The 21,611-nt window shown below is 51.6% G+C and overlaps 5 protein-coding genes and 1 non-coding gene across 6 annotated transcripts; 3 read left to right on the forward strand and 3 right to left on the reverse strand.

The window, feature by feature from the left end:
• Positions 1-3,625: 3,625 nt before the first annotated feature.
• On the forward strand, positions 3,626-5,659 carry COL26b_014280 (uncharacterized protein; the record flags this gene model as incomplete). The annotated part of the gene is made up of 1 exon (XM_053186856.1): positions 3,626-5,659. One exon carries the CDS (start codon positions 3,626-3,628, stop codon positions 5,657-5,659), a length of 2,034 nt encoding a protein of 677 aa, XP_053029195.1.
• A 237-nt stretch (positions 5,660-5,896) lies between these two features.
• On the reverse strand, positions 5,897-6,006 carry COL26b_014281. The gene has a single exon. It is a non-coding gene; the product is annotated as a tRNA-Pro (tRNA).
• Positions 6,007-6,391: 385 nt separating this feature from the next.
• COL26b_014282 (uncharacterized protein) lies at positions 6,392-7,419 on the reverse strand (the record flags this gene model as incomplete). The annotated part of the gene is made up of 2 exons (XM_053186857.1): positions 6,392-7,248; positions 7,308-7,419. 2 exons carry the CDS (start codon positions 7,417-7,419, stop codon positions 6,392-6,394), a joined length of 969 nt encoding a protein of 322 aa, XP_053029196.1.
• A 1,007-nt stretch (positions 7,420-8,426) lies between these two features.
• COL26b_014283 (uncharacterized protein) lies at positions 8,427-9,296 on the forward strand (the record flags this gene model as incomplete). Its single annotated transcript, XM_053186858.1, has 1 exon — positions 8,427-9,296. The coding sequence occupies one exon, from the start codon at positions 8,427-8,429 to the stop codon at positions 9,294-9,296; it is 870 nt and encodes a 289-aa protein (XP_053029197.1).
• Positions 9,297-11,612: 2,316 nt separating this feature from the next.
• On the forward strand, positions 11,613-13,580 carry COL26b_014284 (uncharacterized protein; the record flags this gene model as incomplete). The annotated part of the gene is made up of 5 exons (XM_053186859.1): positions 11,613-11,815; positions 12,335-12,486; positions 12,549-12,787; positions 12,849-13,120; positions 13,205-13,580. 5 exons carry the CDS (start codon positions 11,613-11,615, stop codon positions 13,578-13,580), a joined length of 1,242 nt encoding a protein of 413 aa, XP_053029198.1.
• A 3,645-nt stretch (positions 13,581-17,225) lies between these two features.
• COL26b_014285 (uncharacterized protein) lies at positions 17,226-18,071 on the reverse strand (the record flags this gene model as incomplete). The annotated part of the gene is made up of 3 exons (XM_053186860.1): positions 17,226-17,252; positions 17,305-17,876; positions 17,945-18,071. The coding sequence occupies 3 exons, from the start codon at positions 18,069-18,071 to the stop codon at positions 17,226-17,228; spliced, it is 726 nt and encodes a 241-aa protein (XP_053029199.1).
• Positions 18,072-21,611: the final 3,540 nt, after the last annotated feature.

Consider the following 21,611-nt stretch of genomic DNA (forward strand, 5'->3'; position numbering starts at 1 on the left):
ACCCTAGTGAGGCCGAAAGCTTCATAGTGGTTGCAACTTTACCTCGTTGATAGTTAATTGAAATTGGTGGTGTTGTTGCGATAGCATTATTTTTTGGTGTTTCGCATGGGGGGGTGTTTCGGAAGTGGGTACGTTGACTTAACCTGAAGTCTACGTCGGCTGGCTCAATTCTATATCTGCAGTCTCCTTCTCCTTCACAACCACAAACCCAGGCCTCTCTCTATCTTCACTGAATCGTGCCACTGTTGTGTCGGCTAACGACTTCAAATCGTCAAGTTGCATTAAAGGCATTTTACTGCGGCTGTGTTTCTGCTTTCCGGATGCTGTGAGTGTGTGAGCCACGTGGACATCATAAAACAACAGCGGAAGAATTGACGACTTCCACATCGGCCGATTATCCCTATCACCACAACTCTTTCTGACCATATCTAAGAGCAAGCAGGCAGACACCACCAAGAGGATACCTGGGTGTGCTAACCAAGCCCACTCTGCACGGATGCAGATGGTCATCTTCTTTTGTTTTCCACGAACAGCAGTGTGAGCGCCCTCCGGATCCACCTTGTTGGCCCTAATGCGATTGGTAATAGCTTGGGCCATCCCGTTGTGAGCTTCGGATATGGTTTGATTCGTCACATTTCCTTGGTTAAATAGTGGCCCAAACCACCACTTGTCTCCACAGTTAATGTCGAACTCTTTCGCTTTTGCCGGTGTCGGTGTTGGTTCATGCCCAGACATCATGCCTTGAGTGCCGGCTGAATCAGATTTCCGAAGGAAGCATGCGCCGCTGAGGCTGGGCCTGAGGCCTCGAGTTATGCTTGAGAATGCCACCGAATGCATGCCCCTCAAGCAATTGGGCGGTAGTTTTGTTATGTCATTTCCCCGCCTCAAGGAAATCCAATCGTCGCCCGCCTTTGCTTCCGTGATATTGGAAGAATAATAACTTTTGCCGTTTACCGTGCAAGGCTCTAGAAGAGCTTGATAAACTTCCGTCATACTCTTTTGATCGCCTTTTCCAATATGGCCAACTTTCATGTTCACTGCCCCAACCTGTGTCTCGTTCAATTTCCCGTTCAAAACACCCCCCTTGTAGTTTCGAAAACATGGGTAGAGTTTGCATTTGACCCCTAAAGCTTCGAAACCGTGCGTGTCATCGCCTGACGTAAGCCACAGAGTCTGACCACAGCTTTGTTCTCGATTGTGGCCGGAAAATGTGACACCATTACAGTCGACATTCCTCAATGTAAGAAAGCGCGTTTCCAAGTCAAAACTATCATTGTCGGTATCCGTCGAAATGGTTGCATTGGAGTCCATGATGAAAATATTGGAGGTCTCCTTCAGGGGCCAAGTGATGTTCGGTCTTGATAATGAAGTATTCGTATCCATGCTCAAAGAGTACACTATGCGAGATTCAATGGTCTCTTGGTAAACCTCAATTGGCTCGCAGCTGCTACAAACCCCAACCGAGGAATGCGTTATTCCTCCGATCGAGCGGAAGGTGCAATTTCCCGAATCGCATTCAAAAGCGTTGGGAGCGGCCATTGAGATGGACGGACCATAGATCAGACCGGTGATAGCAGCAACATGTGTCTCCGAACTGATCATTGGCATGCTTCCGTCGGCCCCTGTACCCACCCACTGAGCAACAGCTATTGATGCGTTTCCTTCCATGTCGATTTCACATGGATACGTTGTTGCAGCTTGTTGCGAGAACGGGGCAATAGCGAAGGAGGCAACAATAACCAGTGCACCCAGGGCAGTCGTTATTCTATGAGCCTCTTTAGTCGTTTTGTACTGAAGACCGGCTGAAGACATGGATTACGGTTTCCAGATCGCGAACAAGAATTTGAGGGACCCCCCTGCTCCCTTGCCGGCATCGTGAAAATATTCAACATGGCGTAATAGTTGGGGACTTGACATCCATGACCATTTGGATTGACCAATAACTGCTGTTGTTAGCCTGAACGTCGTAAACTCCAACGAACCATGCGATGGTATCTCTACCTTCTGCAACCACATACACCAGCGTAGCCTTGACAATCGTGGATAGAATGGCGATGATAGTGTTGATATTGAGGCCCTGTGACATGTGGGGTTGTGGCTGTTCATGATAAATAGACAATAGAACGATGATCGCGGCGAAGGCTGCCACTGAGGTGAGAAGTGTCATGATCTCAAATGCCCAGATACTCAAAGCTGCTGTCACACCACGCCGTTCACCGGAAGAATAGTCGCACTTTTGGAACGCTGTGTATTCTTCTTCGATTGTGTCGTCCGGGGTTGCCGATGGATCGCAGAGCTCTGGGGAAGGAATACGTGCATATATGACATGCATTCCTAAGGCTCGGCATTTCGAGATGTTGCTTACAGCTCCTCTGTACTCATCCTTAGGATGTATCGCTTCTGCACCGGTACCGTTGTAAGTTTCTTGGGACCACGATGGGACGCATCGTGGGAACGGGGCAAATGACAAATCGTCATCGACAGGCGAGACTTTCGGGGGTGGGCTACTATCGGTCATGATGTGTTGGAGAAGACAATAAAACACACACGACTCGCGGATTTCAGGGGTGCATGCAGCATAATATAGTTGTCAGAATACGGCCATCTCCATGCGTCACATTCCAACACCCTCAATCATTATTTTTGTTTTGGTTACGTTGGGAAAACGCAACCTCATACTATTGCCTCAGCTCGTGTTCGCCGCATGCTGATCCAGGCCTTAGTCGAGGGAGGCGTCCAAGAATCGCGCATTGATAGGGCAAAAGCTGCCCTGCCAAGTCGACACCTAGATCTATTGGGAAACTTGACGCGGTGTACACAACCCTGAGAGCTGAAGACAGCCCCGAAATAAGACAATATCCAGCCAAAGAACACAAGGCTAGCGAATCAGAAGTACTTCGCTCTAAGTGCTTACAGATTCTGTTCTGTCCATCTGGATCAACCAAATTCCTTTCTAAATAAATTTGCCTCCCCACGTCATTCTTATACTTCGCTGCGCTGCCCCTGGACGGCCCAGGCAACCATAGAATCATTGAACTCAGTTGCGCCACGGAAGCGGTGCAAGAGATGTGCCGGAATATTAGACCGTACTTGCTTGAATGCAGTACCAGAAGATGCAGATAATTTGATAGATATATTACCATTTCGCTTATCACATGCAATTTGTTGCCTCCTGGAGTCCAATCGTCTGAGGTCTACGTGACACCGCTTGATGGTTTAGCTTTGACAACCCTTCCGGAAGAGATCAACAGTGACAGTCACGATAACATAATGAGGTAGATAATTTCAATCAATATCTTCTGGTTCATATCATTCTCAACCTGAGATTCCGCGTCATTGAAGATTAGATTGAGCAGTCGACACCGAACGGCGGAAGCGGAATACATGTTCCGCACCGGCATGGGAAAAGGTGGAGATTGTCCGTTGCATCGGCGCCCAAACGCCATTCATCGGCCCCGGAGTCGGAGCAGACAAGCGGGGAACGGCATGTTCGTCTGATTTGAGACATGCAGGTCTTATCAGTGGAGGCGCCACGAGTGACGTCTGGATTTCTTGGCTTGTGGAATATTCACCCACAGCAGGATCAGCGCTCACCATCCAGTTCCAAGCACTACCTACAACCACGATGTATTTATATGCTGGAGATGGCTCTGTCTACCCGTACCAATATGGCGCCACGCCTGACCACGCAGAGCACCCATTCGACTTATCGCTGATGTTGAACCAAGGCCTTCAATTGGTTTGCCTGGCTGGCATTGCCAGTGCCCTGGCCCTGCGAAGCCCGCTCATTCCTGTTCAGGCGATCAATGGACTTGATTTCGTTTTCCAGCTGGGGAACAGCAGCTTTCTAGCGACATCCGCGTCACCCCTGTTGGAGGCACCCCTGAACTACAAGCCGGTCACCGTTGCGGCAACGCATATTGTTGCCACAAGTCCGCTCATTACAGCTCAATTACTGCAGGATACTTTCGATAGGTATCTCGCCGAGGATGACGTGTTTACCGAAGACTTTCTTGAGACCATCATCATCAGCTCAAACTACTCGTCAGGGCTGGATTCTACCGCACGCAGCTTGGTTGAGTCTATCGGGTCGCAGATCCTATTCTTGCCTGCTTCGACCAACTCGACATCATCGACAACCCCTGCTGGACCAGTGCTTCTAGAATCCGGCGGGGGAACCATCAAAATATCCAAGGTCTTTCGTCTGTACACGGATACTTACAGCAACTTCGTACATGGCGTTTACGAGTCAGACGGAGAATACAAGATACTGAACCTCGTCGATCCTGAATGGGGCTATCCGCTAGTTCCCGTTCCATCACGCCTCTACAGTCAGGTCGACACTCGGCCCCTAGCTGGCAAGAGAGTTGGCGTGAAAGACGTCTATGATGTCAAAGGCCTGAAGACGACGCTGGGGAGCAAGGCCTGGACGAGTATGATGGGCGAGGCAAACGCAACAGCCCCATCCATCCAACGCATCATTCACCTCGGGGGCGTTGTCGTAGGAAAGCAAAAGACATCTCAGTTTGCGTCCGCAGCCCACGCCTGGGAATGGACCGACGTCTACTACCCCCAGAATCCTCGTGGAGATGGCTATCTGAGCTGTTCGGCATCATCTGCCGGCGGCGCTTGTTCGATCGCGGCATACGAGTGGCTAGACTTTGCGATCGGCTCCGACACTGGCCAGTCTATGCGTCAGCCGGCGGCGTTTGCAGGCGTGTACGGGAATCGCCCCTCTCAGGGAATCATCGACTTGACTGGGGCCATGCCGATTTCGTACGGAACTGACACTGCGGGTGTGTTTGCCAGAGATCCTCGAGATTGGGTCCAATTCGCCAAGGTTTGGTACGATCCCGCACTTCATCAAGGCAGCGATCTGAACGACCTTCCTCAACTTGAAGTGCCGGATGCACGTAGCTTTCCGAAACGCATCCTCTACCCTACGGATCGTCTTCCCCTTAGGAACCCAGCCGCGGAGGTTGTCCTTCAAAGCTTCTTGGATCAAGTTACGCAGACCATGGGCCTGTCAATTGAGAATGTCAACATCACCGAGAAGGTGGAAACCGTCACTAGACGGGTTTACGACGGTATCTTGACTGATTTGAGGACTCTCTGGACCTACACGCAGCTCAAAGTCGTGGCCACCCCCCTCCTGGACTACTTCAGCCCCAAGTTCCCTGCGTTGGATCAACCGTTCCGTTCGTCCTGGTGGAATCGCACACTAGACGCCAAAGAACATACCGAAGCGCTGCAGCGAAGACACGACGATTCAGAGGCTTGGCACAGCGAGGTCCTGTTTAGCACGGAAGACAGCTGTTCGGATTCTATATTGATCTACGACATCGGCACAGGCGGCTTGCCGTCGTTCCGAGAGGCCTATTTGAACGATTCGCCTGGCGCAGCACTTCCGGATGCCACCGGGTCCAAGGAGGCTGGATCGATCCTGGCATCATACTTTGGCAGCGCAGACTTTACGATTCCTATTGGACAGGTGTCATACTACAGTAATGTCACTCACCAGGAGGTGTCGATGCCCGTGACCATCAACGTGGTTGTAAAGAGGGGATGTGACTTTGTTCTTTTCAACTTTATAGAAGAGTTGGCGCTGCATGGCATCTTAGCGCCTGTGGCTGCAGGACCCAAGGCGTTTACCTCTTAATATGAGACTGGAAACCTCTTCTAGATTATTCCGAGCTCTGCGTAATCTAAGTACACCTCACATAACGTGAAAATTGAATTGAATCTAATTAGGCACGTCGCCCTCCTTCTGCAACCAGATCTTTTTACTATAGAAGACAGCTAGTATTAGTCGTCTAAAAACATGAGAAGTTCCATGAGCAAAGACAGCCTAGCTAGCTAGGTTCACAGTTGTAGCAAAAATCAAAAACGATTGCGAGGGCTCAATCGGGGATCGAACCCGAGACCTCGCCCATTCCCGCTGTGCGGAAGGGTTGTGATGTTGCACAGGCACCCGAAGGGCGAATCATACCACTAGACCATTGAGCCGATATCGGATTTCTGTAGACAGAAACCAATGGTTGGTCAGAGACGGTGTGGTTGCAGCTGATAGATGCACGATGATGAGAACAGCGGGTCATGAGTGGGACTTGTCGTGAACCGAAGGCCCTGAGCCGCAGCCCAGCGGGGGAAGTCAGAGAGAGCATGGAGAGTACCAGACCTGTGGATAAAAAGACTGGAATTACAAAAGATTATTTAAGTCACGGTTTTACAAGAAGTGGTCTACTTGTACTGCATCTATGTCACTGACCTCATCCCGTTGTGGGAGTGGGCGCAACCGATCTGACAGTGTTGTGGAACGCCAAAACGCCAGTTCTATTGACCCTCTACAGCACGATCATCTTTCAGCTTGACAAATATCCACCTTCTGCCGCTACAACTTCTCCTTCGAGTGACTCCGGTCCATGAGATTTCGCTCAGCCGACAAGACCATATTGACGTGATTACTCAAAGCCACCACGTTCTGGTCCTGATCTAGGATGATCACCTCTAGGTCTAGTCTTCCGTTCTGAATGACCTTCGCTAAACACCTGATAAACAGCCACTCGACGCCGTATTCTGGCAGCGCCCTCTTCACGTCGAGATTCAGCGACAGCGTGGGATACCAAAACATCTCATCCGACCGGAACGGCGTCTGTTGCTCGCCGCGCCGTGGCCGCCACGCCTCGACGATGGTCGGATACGCATCGGCAATGTAGCCCAGCGACGCGTTCGTGAACCGTTGCCCGGCCTTGAAGCGCAGCCACATGTCCGCCATGCCGCGGCGCACACCCTCGCGCGGGACGTAGTGCTCGAGGTTGTTGTGCGCGCGGGCGAACGACACGGCGCGGGCCGTCATCTTGTCACGGCGGAACCAGTGGGGGTCCTTGTCCAGGCCGAGCGCGGCGAAGTCCACCGGCTTCAGCGGGGGCGCCATCGTCCACCCGCTGTCGAGGGAGAGGCCCTTTTCGAGGCTGATGCGCGCGTTGGTGAGGTAGGCGAGGACATTTCTGCGTGACTTGGCGCTGAACCACGGCGCGGACTGCAGGAGCTCGTGCTGGTAGAGGGTGATGTGCACCGTTGACAGGTTGCGGCCGAGTTTTACCTCTTCGACGATGAGGATGGCCGGCCCGACCTCCGTGCGGTTTGGGTACTCGAAGTGAGCCGAGATGGTGTCCGGCTGGCCGCGCGCGGCGAGGTGGAGGGACGCGGCGCGGAGGATGACGGAGGCGACGTAGCCGCCGTTGGGTACTGTGAGAGCTGTGTCAGATGGGAAGGGTTGAGTGAGACGTGCGCATCCAATTACGGACCTGAGCCTATGCACCAGGCAGATGCAAGATTGGCGAGGTAGACATTTGAGTCTACTTTTGTTACTTGGGTCGCATCGTTGAAGGGAACCAGCTGTTCTGATGCGGATGCCATTTGAAGTCGCGGGTAAGATGAGCTGGCTGGATGAAGGTCAAGGGTACGCCCCGAGCAGGAGAACACAAGGATGAGTTGAAGACTATTCTGCTCGAGTTAGCCACATAAACGCTCAATGGACCAAGGAATGAAGAAGTACCGGGTACAATGGATAGTCGTGAGCTCAAAGGATCAGTAATACAGTCTGTATGAAGATGAAGGAAGCTATGGCAACTGAAGATGCATCTCACGTCACTAGAATCCGGTGAAGCTCCTCCCCCAAAACACAGGGGTCACAGTGGACCGCGTTCTGGAACAGGGCGGCGGTCGTTTACGATTCAGCGGACTGAGTCTCCAATTCCGCCCTCTTCTGGCTGGTCGGCAGCTGTTTCGGCCGACATCCCGCTCTGTTGTGCCTCGGCTTCTAAGGCTGTCACCTGACTGCCATCGTCCGCTGAATCCTCCTGCGCTTGTGCTAACGGTGAGTCCTTCTGCCTCGGTAAGTGGGCCGGAATCGGATGTTTACTGATATTGGCCAGCTCATATTTCAGTGGCGCTCTCACTCAAAAGAATCTCACCTCATCCAAGCCACTCACTAGGAGAAAGGGGGCTTGACAAACACGGACAACGCTGCCGAATTAAGAGATGCCGCGTCTTTTTGTACGCGCCGTAGCTCGACTGAAGTCCCCACGGCCCATCTCAGATTAGGACACTCGTAAGGCTACGAAATGCTCCGATTCAGTCCCAACAGACGGCCGTAGGATCCACGGTGTCCCAACAATGCGGCGCCGCCGCGTAGACCCGTTCCCTTGGCACTGGGTTCGGAGCCCTTGATAAGATATCGCCGAGATGGAGCAGATCACTCATCAGGAAGTCTCTGCTTGGCCATCGACAACATATGAATCCTGTCATTCCCTGCTGACGCGCGCTGCATTTTGAACTTTGTTCTCATCTTTAAGCACCGGCAGTGCTCGCCAGTCACATTACGCTCATTTCCTGCAATTTTTCAGTGAAGAAAGCGACTCACGATGGCACCAAAAACAGCCCCTTTCCCCGGCTTCACAGCCATCAACGACCAAGTCTTCGTCCGCGACGGCGAGGAACTCGCAGAGGGCACGACGCGCCCTTCCGGCCATCCGCGGGTCGTCATCATCTTCAGCTGGGGCGACGCCGTGCCAAAGCACGTTCTGAAATACATCGAGGGCTACAGCAAACTCTACCCGCACGCCAAACAGATCTCCGTTCTCTCGCCTATCGTTAAAGCCATCTCCGAGAGCCTGCAACAGCGCGCCGTCAGCATGGCCCCCGTCGTCGAGGCCGCCTACCCGCCCGAGGTCCTCGGCAACCCCGACGAGGACGCCGTTCTCACGCACGGCATGTCCAACACGGGCGCTATCAACTACGCCTCCGCCCTCAAGGCATACCGCGACAGGTACAGCAAGCCGATGCCTCACCGCCTCACCGTTTGGGACTCTACGCCAGGAAGCCCTTACATGACCTGGGAGACGTTGAAGCGCTGGGCCAACGCGGCTGCGATGGCCGTTGCGCCGTTCGTTCCGCTGCCGTACATCGTTACGCAAACGATTGTCGGCTTTCTCTTGGCGGTGCATCGTGGCTACCAGCTCGCCACAGGCTCAGAACCAGCTCCCGTTTTTAGCATGAAGGCGTGCAACGACATCACGTATGTGCCAAAGAACTTGCGCAGGTTGTACTTCTATGGCAAGAGCGACAGGATCATCTCGTACACTGAGATCGAGGAGAACATCGCCGTAGGAGAGAAGGCGGGTTTTGAGCACAAGGCCGTGGTGTTTGAGGACAGCGACCACGTGGGACACATGCGCATGCACCCCGAGAAGTACTGGGCCTCGATCCAAGAGTCTTGGAAAGACGTTGCATGAGAATATTTTGCCGGGTTATCGGATTTTGGCGTTACGGACTGAATAGAGAAGGATGGAACTTTGGCCTGGAGTACTAAGTGAATAGACACGTCAGCTTTGATGGAGAGTATGCAGGGCCATGGCCCCCTATCGTGGTCTTACGTTGGATACCTATTTCGGCGTGAATTGCAGGCGCTGAGGTCTTGAACTGTGTCTTGGACTGTCTTGATTGGTTGAGAATCGGTAGGATTTACGGTTTCCTCTATTAGGAATGAAGATGGAGTAGTAAATGTCCACCAGCCTGTTCATTCGAGGGAGGAAAAACTAGAGGTAATATTAGATGCAACGTTTGGTACCTGCAGCGGCAGCAACACAGGAATCGGTAGCCGCGAATTTGAAGAACAGAATTATAAGCTTGTTCCCCGTCATGTTCTCATGGCTGCACTTCGCGTGACCCCTGAACTCACTTTGTGCATCTGTTTTCAATGCTTCTTTGATTACCTCACTTTGTCTGTTCTAGCTTTCATTTGATTTTACAATATTTCATAATGGACGAGCTGCAGCGATGAACAGGAGTTCATGCCTGAAAGTCGCCAGACAAGACATTTGCCCTCACAACCCGCTCCTATGACGTCACACTTGCGTTCCCTCAACTTCACCTACCCTGGAGTCGTCTTCAATTTCGCCAGTCCAACTTACGAAGCGATAAGTGCGTCAACACTCTCGATACAATCTACAAAACTCTGCACAAAGCCTATAATGAGCTCTAAACTCCCACTGACGCCGCTTTCGTCTTTGCGCGTCTCCAAGCACTTCATCCCAGCACATGGCTTGCTTCCAAACACCAGCACCCAGAACAAGCCATTGCTGATCTACCATTCTGCCTTCCAATCCGCAAGCGAGTCCCCCATAGAGGCGCATCTTTCCTCAGTCGGTGTCGTCGAGCCGCAGTGGCGATATACGATGTACAGCACGTCACACTTTCACAGCACGACTCATGAGCTGCTTTGCATCAGCAACGGGCGAGCAAGGCTATGCTTTGGAGGAGAAGAGAACGAGGGCCGCATCGAGCCGGTAGTGGAGAAGGGAGATGTCATTGTGGTCCCGGCTGGGGTATCCCATCGGCTGCTAGAGGATATCGACGGACGGTTCGAGATGGTAGGGAGCTATCCTGCCGGATGTCATTGGGACATGTGCTATGGCAAGAAGGGGGAGGAGAGCAAGGTTGCGACCATCAGCAAGCTCAAATGGTTTGGAAAAGATCCGGTTTACGGGGATTCGGGTCCGGTGCTGGATGTGTGAACCTTTGTACGAGGTCAGAGGTGGCCATGAGAAGTGATGGAATACGAATCATCAGCTGTATGTTACCGGCGACCAATTAGTGAACCTTTCCGAGCCTTGAACCTCTGTATGGTCCAAGCTCTTCCACTGCATGGGAAGATTTGACACAAACGGTAAATCGTATGAAGTGGTCTTCCGATAGACCCTAGGGCTTACTGGATCAACTGAACGCAACATCTGCATGTAACCTGAACAATGCTGTCTCATATAGGTTACATGCATGATCGGGTGGGATCACATCACCGAACTACACGTATTTTGGTTTAACTCGGTGGAGCCCAGGTTCCTTGACCGACATGGATACAAACAGGCAGGCTCGAGAATTTCGGGAAAAAGCAATGACTGGCAACGAAGCTCCAGATCCCACATACCGAGACAGAAACAGACCTCCCGATTGGTAAACCGCGTCAGATGATTGGGGCAGTCTCCAGGCTGATCTGTGAATTTGAGGCTCAAAGACGGGTTCTGCTCGGCTTCTCCACCAAATGCCGCGTTCCCACGTAAGCACCATATGCCCGTGATATGGGCCGCTGCAGCGTGCGGCCATCGCCACGGCCGAATGCATGGCCCGGAGCCACTCCGCTTCGCGACATCACGGAGCTAGCGGACGCAGCGGATACCTTGCCGATGTGATTCGCGCGACCCAACTTCAATGAAACCCTTCCCTTGTTCGGGCCCTTTCCCACATGGGGCAGGATTAACACTTCAGATCTCGGCACGACGGTAAGCTGACTGCAGTCCACACTATGCGATTATCTTAACCCCGTCTGTGGAGCAGTCATTCTTCCGCCATGTGAGAGGTTCATCTCATGAGGTCGGCACTTTCGTCACCTGCGTATGATAGAGGTCCCACAGGCCATGAGTTAGGCAGCGGGGTCGTGGCTGGGTTAGGGAGATCCTACTACATAATACGAGTAACCTTCCCTGGTTCCCGGTCTCTGAAACTGTCGACTAAAGGGACATCCGTCTCATGCAACAGAATCCCAGTCCTTCATGATGACAGATTCTGCTCTGTTCATTGGCTTCGCTGCCACCCTTCTTGCGGTCTTCATCGTTGACAAGCTTCTCCAAGCGAGGAAGAATGCCAATCGTCCCCCTCTTCCACCCGGCCCAAAGGGGCTGCCGCTCGTTGGAAACATTCGCGACTTGCCTCAGCCGACTGAATTTGCAGCTCGCTTTTGGTTGAAGCACAAGGATCTGTACGGTATGGCTGCAAGACACTGCATGACTATCACTCACTGGGTACTTTGGCTCACGCCCGCTGCGCAGGTCCGATCAGCTCCGTCCAGGTGCTTGGTAAAACATTGATCATCATCAATGATGCCCAGGTAGCATCCGAAATGCTTGACAAGCGATCCTCCGAGTTTTCGTCCCGGCCGACCATCGTCCTTGCAGGCGAAATGTAAGGATATAACTCTCCTAGCACTAATCACCTCTCTTCTCGGGATCTGATTAGCTACCAGGGTCGGATGGAACGACGGCACAGGGCAACTGAGATACGATGACACTCTCCGCCTCCACCGGAAAGTCTTTTCTCGGATTCTTGGGACGAGATCAACGGCAGCACAGTACAATACGTTGCAAGAGGCCGAGGTGGGCCACTTCCTCTTGCATGTGCTTGACAACCCGAAGAAACTCACGGAGCATATTGCAAGGTTAGTCAAACCTATCAAAGGACATGCATCTAGTTATTAGCTGACGGCGAGTGTGTGTACTAGGGAAGCTGGCTCTGTCATTCTGAATATCGTCTACGGCTACAACGCCGAACAGTTCAAGAAAGACCCCTTGACTGGGATGATGAATGACGCCATGGAGCACTTTGCCTACGCAGCTACCCCTGGGAACTTTCTTGTCGACATCATTCCAATTCGTAAGTGATTATCTTCATTTGCTCCCAGTAGGTTTATCCAAGACGTCGCTAAACACCTACAGTGCGATATGTTCCTGAATGGTTTCCCGGAGCTGGATGGAAGAAGATCGCCAACAAGTGGGCTGCTGAACTGAAAGAGACCGTCGACACCGGATACAAATTCGTAGAAGACCAGTTAGCTTCGGGAAAGAAGAACGACTCGTATCTCTCACGAGCGATGTCGAGCAGCGAAGATACCCCCGAGAACGTGCACAACAACAAATGGACTGCGGCATCCCTATTCGGTGGTGGAGCAGATACGGTATGTTATATCTCGTTGTATCCACTAATGTGGGGGCTGATGAAGCTGACACATCGCCTAGTCTGTCGCATCAATAGCCACATTCTTCCTCGCGATGGCGAAGTACCCCGAGGTGCAGAAGAAGGCGCAGGAAGAGATCGACCGCGTCATTGGCAGCGACCGCCTACCTAACCTTGATGACCGCGATAAGTTGCCGTACATCGAAGCAATCGTTCTAGAGATCCTGCGATGGCACCCCATTGGGCCCATGGGTCTTCCACATTCATGCGATCAAGACGTCGTCTTTAGGAATTATTTGATCCCGAAAGATTCATACTTGATGCCAAACGTATGGTATGTGACGTATCCTCTTTTACCTTTCTTCGTTGTCCGGATAAATGACGGGAAGCTTATTGCACCATATGCTGACTTTGGCAGGTGGTTTACTCATGACCCCGAGGTCTACCAAGACCCCATGGAGTTCCGACCAGAAAGGTTCCAAGGCCCCAAGCCAGAGAAGGACCCGAGGAAGATTGTTTTCGGTTATGGCCGTCGGATATGCGCTGGACAGATTCTTGCTGAGAACTCGTTGTTCCTCAACTTCGCGCAATCGCTTGCCGTGTTCAATATCGAGAGCCCTGTTATCGATGGTAAAGTGGTCGAGCCCGAGGCAGAGTTCAATCCGGGTGTGATTAGCCATCCGGCACCATTCGACGTTTCTATCAAACCCAAAACCCCACACCATAAGAACCTTATCCGATCCATTGAAGAGAGGTTCCCGTGGCAGGAGTCGGATGCTCAAGATCTGAGATAGCCACGACAGAACGATTGAGAATTGCGCAGGTGCAACGATACTCTGCTTGTAAATGTAATGCTTTTCACAAGAAACCTGAGCCTAGAGACACGCATGACGTGGATGTATGCTATCTATGTGCTGGCGGTCGATACACACATATGTTACAACGCTTGTGGTGGATTTGTGCTCTCCTTCAGCACAATGAGGTACATAAGTACGTTGTGTCCTTTTTCAATACACTATTGGATGGATAGGCCGGTTTATATCAAGATTCTAGACGACTCCAAGCTGTCACAAGCCAGGAAGTCTGTATGCATCGAATGCGGCTGGAGACTTCAATCTTCCTGAACCCCTCGCCGCGCTTGAGATAGCGGCCATTGAGTTTTTGTTGATACAGTAGGACTTCGGCAATTTTGTGTTGGAAGGAATAATGGGCTGTGGTGGTGTGAGGAGGGAGATGCCTGCCCCCTGTAAGGCGATTCGCGCTCTCTTTCTATACCCCCGTAGGTGGCTATAGAGATTTCTCTATGAAGCCCAGGTTATCCCAGTCCCCGAAAATATCCCTGTGAGAGCTATATGGTAGTTGAAAAGGTGCGCCTCCAGGCGGCAAACTGCGAAGAAGAAAAGTTAGAAGGGAAGAAAGATTCCTCAACTCCTCAAACCTGTGACCAACACAAAGGCCTCGGCCGATGAATAACATGTATCTTAACTGGTATCAAACAACAAGTGAGGTCGTCTTGTGATCGACAGTATATCTCTGGAATAGTTGGTAGGCATGCTATTGCATTAGCCCCTTTCGTATGACGGCTTGAGGTGCTACCCTATCCAAAGCTGAAGCAAGAGGGAAATGGAATAAGGCATAAGCTTCATTCAGTTCGAAACCTTATAAACCCGACGCTGAGCAGTATGAAGCATATTTCAAGCGAAGTCCGTGAATCGTAGAATGGCAACACGGCCTGATTCGTGACCCAGCGCCATCATTGGACCCCAGGTCACGCAGGTATTGGTGCGATACTCTGGAGGAATCCAAATGATGTTCTTCCCATTCTTTTGGACCCATGAACAATGGTTTTCAGTACTGTAGCCTGGAACATGAATTGCTTCAAGCGGCGCAACTTCAACCTCCTTGGGGCCGGCAGCTGTTTTGCTTTCCCACCGAATAGCTCTGTTGCCATCTTCCCAATTGTAGGGAAGAAGGTGTGATCCTGTCTCTGAGAATCTCACTTCGTTCAACGCGTAGAAGTTGTCGGGACTTTTGTAAGCCACTCTGCAAGTGCCTTCCCCAACGTCCCAGAGATTGATGATGTCTTTGGTCAGTATCGCAAGTGTGGCGTTGTCGGGTGAGAACTCTAGACCTGCAATCATAAAGATCCTTTCATCAGCGAGTGATTGCAGGCATGTCGTTTTACTAACGTTCCAAATCTCAGCAACATTCCCATTACCTTCAGATATCTTTGCAAGCAGGTTACCGTTGCTGCTGAATGTTACCGATGCCCCGCTGTCGGATGCCTTCCATTCGTTCAGCTCCTGCAAATATTGGCCCGTACTGGCATCCCAAATCTTCAAACCGCTACCCGATAATACCGCAAGCTGGGTCCCATCGGGCGAGAGGGCCATCGTGTAGATGAATTGATCCTCTTGACTAACAGGCGTGACATTGAGGTCCATGCCATCTGTAAGATCCCAAAGCTTGGCACCATTTGAAGACGTAGCAGACATAAGCATTGTGTCATCTGGGGAAAACGCCAGGATATCGGCGTTACCGAGAGGCTGCAGAACTCCAAGAAGTCGGCCCGTTGTAGCATCCCAAATCCTTATACAATCAACTCTACAGCTTGCACAAGCAACCTTGGCCAGGTCTCTTGAAAAGGCGACATATTTCCATTCATCAACAGGAACAAGTATTGTCCTGAGACATGATGGGCTCGCTGAATTCCACATCTTCACCGAGCCATCAGAAGATGCAGACTGAACGTGGTAATCATCGGAAGCAAACGCAACCAACAATACGTCCCCATCGTGATCGACAAATGTCCACAGGTGCAGGCCTGTGATCGAATCCCATACAATGATGGTTTTATCTACGGCTACTGCAACGTAGTGACCGTTCGACGAAAAGACGATTAGCTTAACACGGCCTCTCTGATCGTTTTCTCGGAGTGTTCTCTGGAGTTTGCGTGTTTCTACGTTCCATAAACGTAGGGCTCCCTCTGTCGAGCCTGTGGCCAGCATTGCTCCATTGGGTGCAAAGGCCATCGATGAAACCCGAGTTTCCCGAGTTTCAATCGGCTCACCCATCTTTTCGCCCGTCAAAATGCCGAACAAGAAAACGTAGCCATTGGAAGCCGCAGCAAGGATAGATTCCTCAGAAGTGGCCACGGATGAACAATGCCATCCAAAGCCAGTGTTAAGTTCATGGAGCCAAACCCCTGTGGCGACGTCTCGTACGCGTATTTCTCCCCTACCAACATCAAATGCCAAAGCTTCCCCATTTGACGAGAAGACCGCATCGCAGATTTCATCCGAAGGATCTATATTTTCTAAACAGTTGCTCCACTCACTGCTGATCGGAGGAACCATCTTCATGGACCACCAGTGCGGTGTCTCATGCCGGTACAGACTTTTGATGATACTGCCAGTAGGAGCAAATGTTAAAGAGGAGTATACTTGGAACGGATCATCTTCTATGCCCACATAAAACTGTTTGAAAAATCGAAAGGCGTCTTTGACAAGGTTTGCGAGTGGAGACGACTCTCCAGAATTCTGCAATCAATTAGTCACCATTAGGATCGTTCTATGGTTCTCCTCGTCACAAACATACCAGGATCAAACGCTTTAGCTCGTGAATGCAAGCCATGCCATCTCCCATGCTTTGCATAAAGCTTATGGCTTCCAGCCAGTGCAGGTAATGTTCCGTCAGAAACGCGTGGACTTCATCAAACTCCTGTGTTGTGGGCGGCAATCCCTGGCTTAGATGTTGAGCCCAATTAACACACGGATACCGAATCGGTACTAGAAGGTCAGGGCCGGGTGTGTGTCTTTTGAATATGTGACCCTGCCCGGGCTTAAGATTCTGCATGGTTTGCCGAAGGGCGGTTGACATTGCTCGCAATGAGTTCGAGAACAGCAAGGTATGCTGGTGGGCAATTCCCAAAGGCATGATTCTATCGAGAGAATGTTTCAAAAAAAAGTCTTTTGCAGACTGGTGTACTAAGTACACAGTATTATCCCTGAGGACCAAAAGAGAGCCGCATTCTCCGATGATTTCTGTAAGCAGTTCGTCGTCCAAAGGCGCCTGTACCAACGTGGCCAGTTCTTCAAAATGAAGTGGTCGAAAGGTAATCAAAACCACGGCCAAAACTTTCTCATGTAGATCCACATCCGTGGACTCGAAGACTTGATCTAGCATGCGACCATACAATGCATCGAGCCCTTGGGGATGTTCTTTCAATGTCGTCAGTGTATGCCTCCTTGGAAGCTTACGGTCTCCAAGCCGTTGTGCGACAATAGATACCCAAAGGAATGTGCCGTTCGAGTAAGAGGTCAAGTAGCTTTGTACTGCATCCCGAAGCATCGTGTTGTAGCCCTTTTGTAGCACGAGTTGGCTCACTTTGTAATTCGTATATGCCAATACAGCTGCAGAAACAGAAGCTTCATTAAGCTCTAGGCAGATCGGACACTGTCGCTCAGCTGTCGCCATGGCCTCCTGAATGTTTGACCAGTTCCGACTCGATACAACCACCTTAGTGGGGGTCGAAGAAAGTCTGATAACCATGTCGAGAAGATCGTCTAAACGTGTGGTGCATTCGTCCAGCGCATCGATAACTAGAACGATCTTTTCCATTCCTTGATCTTGTTGGGATAGCATCTGAGCCAGGATCTTGCCCAATGCAATCCAGCTATTGGCGTCTTCGAAGAATCGCTTGCCTCCTTGTCTGTGTTTTTCTCTCACGAATTGGATCAGAGATGGCCTCTTTTCCAGCAGCAAGTATATCAGGCCACGAAGCACGGCGGTGGCAGTATTGAGCCGCGAATCGGTTGCTTGGCAGAAGAAGTAAACGGGTTCGGTTCCCTCGTTCGTCAGCTCATTGATGAGGCCGCAGAGGAGCATTGTCTTGCCCTTGCCAGGGTCACCCCTCACCCAGAGTAGTCGTCTCTCGGAGCCATTACGCCACTCTTGGAAGTCAGAATTCTCCAGGATCCAATGATATGAGTCGCGGAATAGTCCGCCCTTGGTGTGCTCGATGCGATCTTTGTCGTCGCGAGGATCGGTAATGCGTAGGTCGGCGAGAAGACTTGCGTCGCTATCTTGAGCTGCGAAGGGGAGTCATTGATTAGCTTGTCCACTTCTACGACCCAGAGGCTAAACTTCGCTGACGTACGAGCGTTAAAGTTGATGTTGTGTGCGTTGTACTGTGTCCCAGAGCCTGAGTTGTTGTTCTGGGGCCCGGCGGCAATAAACTGGTCGCCAGGTCCAGAGCTGTTGTGCTGGTATTCTGTTCCTGCCATGATAATGTGACAAGTATCTCAGAAATACAGGCCACAGGCTTTGGACACCAGGATCGCTTGTCGACTGCGAAAAAATTGGAATCTCGAGAGCGATTTTCTACTGCTTGATGGTGGGGCAAGGCGCTGACGGGCACATGACCACATGCAGCCAAGACCTCGCCGCAGCCTTCTGGGCTGTCATATGCGCGAATCGCTCTTCAATGCTGCCTGGATTTAATAAGCTTCTGTTGTATGTTGTCTATTCTACTAAATCATGCATGCCGTTCCCACGAGGAACCCCAAAAGATGCACCAACCTAATCGTGAATGACAAAGGCTTCGCATGACTGCTAGTCAGTCTCCAGGTAAGTATGATACCATAAATGTATAATGAAAGAGCAATACGAATAGACATGGACAGACGATGTTCACATGGGCAGAAGATTCATTCTTCCAAGGATCCGATGATAAAATGTAAAGAGACTGGTAAGGCTGACATGGCGAAGTTTCCTTTTCTATTGGTTATGCGGTTCCGTTGAAATGCGGTAGACATGGCCTGAATTCAGTTCAAAAACAGGAGGATATTCTAGCACTAGAAATAGAGTTACAGTCTGTGATGATTCCCCTGAGAGATTCTGTGTATTGTATTGGTGCGCATATCAAGGTGACCGGCTCTTGAATACCTAAGGTAGTGGTCGGAATGTGATAAGGCTGCTACCAGGATATCGCTGAGGTGTTTTCGGAGCCATTGATGCTTTAAAGCTACCTTGGCGAGCAAAGGTGATCGGGATTAGCGTGTGCAAAAATCAAACTAGGTATTGGAACAAATTCGTCGCGATTAAATTTATGATGTGATTGTATCATAAGCTCTGCGTAACGATTATGGCGCTCAGAGCGTGACGTTCCATGTAACTAGAGCCACGGGAGGAAGGTTAGGATGAACGACAGTGGTTTGTCCCAATAATAGGAGTGCATACGAGTTATTTCGGCAGCCGTCGGGCCCGCGGCCATGCGTGGACGAGCTTCTGCTAATGACCTTCTGAGCCCAACCACATAATACAGTTTGTGGTGTGGGGGTTCACGGCACTATAAAAAACTCTGTTTAGGTATGCTGCAGGGACATATCCACTACTAACCAGTAAGTATCCACGTCCACCGGTGGTATCGTGATGCTGCCCATGACAGTAGAATCCGCTGACTAGGCCTGCTTCCTTGCCCTCGTGCTAGTCCGCGGAAACCCGAGCGACCGGTGCAGACGGCGCCTCTGGTTCGGGTGCCGAATAGGCGATTTGACTGTTTGTTTGCGAGCCACATCCGGTCTCCCTACGCCTGACATGCATCTCTCGCTGCCGGGGATCATCTATAATATGATCCCAAGATGAACCTCGAGACCGTGTTCAAAGGGGGCGGTTCTGCATCACGATCGTCTTTAACACACCTTTTACTCACACGCAACCTCCTCGTGGTGCCGCCTGGGAACATATCTTTTCTAAAGGTAGAGCCAGTGCAGAGACGTTACGGCGCGCAAGTGCAAGTGGTGGCGGGCGCTGCGCACGAAGTTTTTCTGGTGCGGCGGAAGGGCGGGATCGGACCAGAAGTGAGGGATTTTGGCGTCGCACAAAAATTTTCACACGCGCCACCAACCACCAAAACACCAGCAAAATCGACAGATATCGAGAGACCGAAAACCGAAATGCGAACGCGAAGCTGCCCAATTTCGAGGGAACTAGGTAAAAACCACCCGACACTGCTTCTCGGGGCAGAGACAGGGCACCCTCACGCCTCCCAGATCTGGGAAATACCTCCAGACAGACAGACACTGAGGCGGGTTAGTCATGGGATAGATGGAGGCTACGCCGGCTGGGTAGCCCTCAGGACAGCCTAGGGCAAGACATGGTCGGCCTGCCGAAAACCAGCTGTGAGGCTGGAAGCACGGTCGGAGACGGCGGCGGGTAACGGGAAGCTGGCCCGGGGGGTTGTGCCCTCGGACAACCAGTGGGCCGTAGCAAACACATTCGAGCAGCAGGCTACAGAAAGGAAACAACCCCGACTCGCACTCGGGCTGCTGGAGGAAGGAGGGTGTTGAAGAATTGCCCCTAGGGGGACCGGTCGGATATGGTATCGCCTTAGGGCCCGGCCTCCGGGCCCGGCCCTCACTCGGATCGTACCCGGGGTATCACGGCATAACGGGAGGAACGCTAGGGTCACCGCTCGCGCCGGGATGGCGCCGCGCGCTTTGGAAGCTGGTAGGGTGTCGCTATTGTGGACTGGACGTAGGGGAGGACCTGAGAAGGGGTGTGTTTGGCTCGAGAGGACGGACGCGCATGTCGGTAGGCTTAGAGAGGGATATGCCCTTGCGGCCTGCTTAAGGTGCAAACTTCTGTTTGGGTGGCTAAGGACTGGGCGGTGGCGAGCCGGTGGTCTGGACGCCCGCTAAAGGGGCTGGCTACCCCTTTGACTATTAGGACCCCTAGGTACTGAGAGGGCTCCAGTAGACTCTCTCTCCCTGTTTTGGGGAAAAGGTTAGGGATTGCGGACTGTAGGAAATAGAAGGCATCAGCCCACACCTACATACAGGGGCTGATCACCAAGCTATTATAACGACCATACCTATAAGCAAAACCCAGGAATTGAGGTGTCAGACTAGCCACTCTGTGGTCTCAGACTCATCCCTACTCCGGCTAGCCGACCTAGTGAAAGTAGGGATCCTAGCCCTGCCTACCTTAGGGGATACACCTACTTCAGCAGAAATAGACTCCCTAGCTACCCAACTAGTCAGCCTCCTCTCTACAGCTATCCAGGCAGTAGGGAAGAGACGGACTAACCAGGGCAGGGGAGCCCCCTGGTGGACAGAGGAGTGCTCAGAGGCCCACCAAGCAGCTATTGAGGCTAGGCGTCAGCAAGCCCAAGAACCTGGGCTAATAATACCACCGCCCATCCTAGAGGAGCAGAAGGCCTTTCTGACCACAGTCAGGAAGGCAAAACGCGCCTATTGGGCTGCTAAGATTGAAGAGGCTGGGTCTAACCAGAACTTATATCAGATACTTAGCTGGCGTAAGTCTGGCCTAGCTGTTAAAGCCCCACCTCTATTGGTAGATGGACAGGCTTTTAACAACAGCTATGATAAAGCCCAAGCCTTACGGAAGGCCCTACTAGAGAGATTTGACGCTACAGACGACTTCCATGGGAACCCATTTGCTATTCCTATAGTTCCAAGGCGTCTAATACCCTGGCAGCAGATAGTCAACATTGAGGAAGTACGCCAGGCAACTCTCACAAAGGCTACAACCCCTGGGATTGATGGGATTACTACAAAGTTACTACAATCCATTTGGGGCCTGATAGGTGTTCCTATACAGCAGCTCTTTCAGGCCTGCGTTCAGATAGGCTACTTCCCTAGGACCTTCCGCAAAGCAGAGGTAGTTATGATCCAGAAGCCGGGAAAAGCAGACCTCTCAAAGGCTGGATCCTGGCGCCCAATAGCCCTCTTATCCTGCCTAGGCAAGGGCTTAGAGCGGCTGATAGCAAAGAGGATGGCATATCTCACCATTCTGGAAGGAGT

The sequence above is a fragment of the Colletotrichum chrysophilum genome (assembly GCF_026319265.1).
Source record: "Colletotrichum chrysophilum strain AFK26 chromosome Unknown scaffold_327, whole genome shotgun sequence".
Taxonomy (NCBI): Eukaryota; Fungi; Ascomycota; class Sordariomycetes; order Glomerellales; family Glomerellaceae; genus Colletotrichum; species Colletotrichum chrysophilum.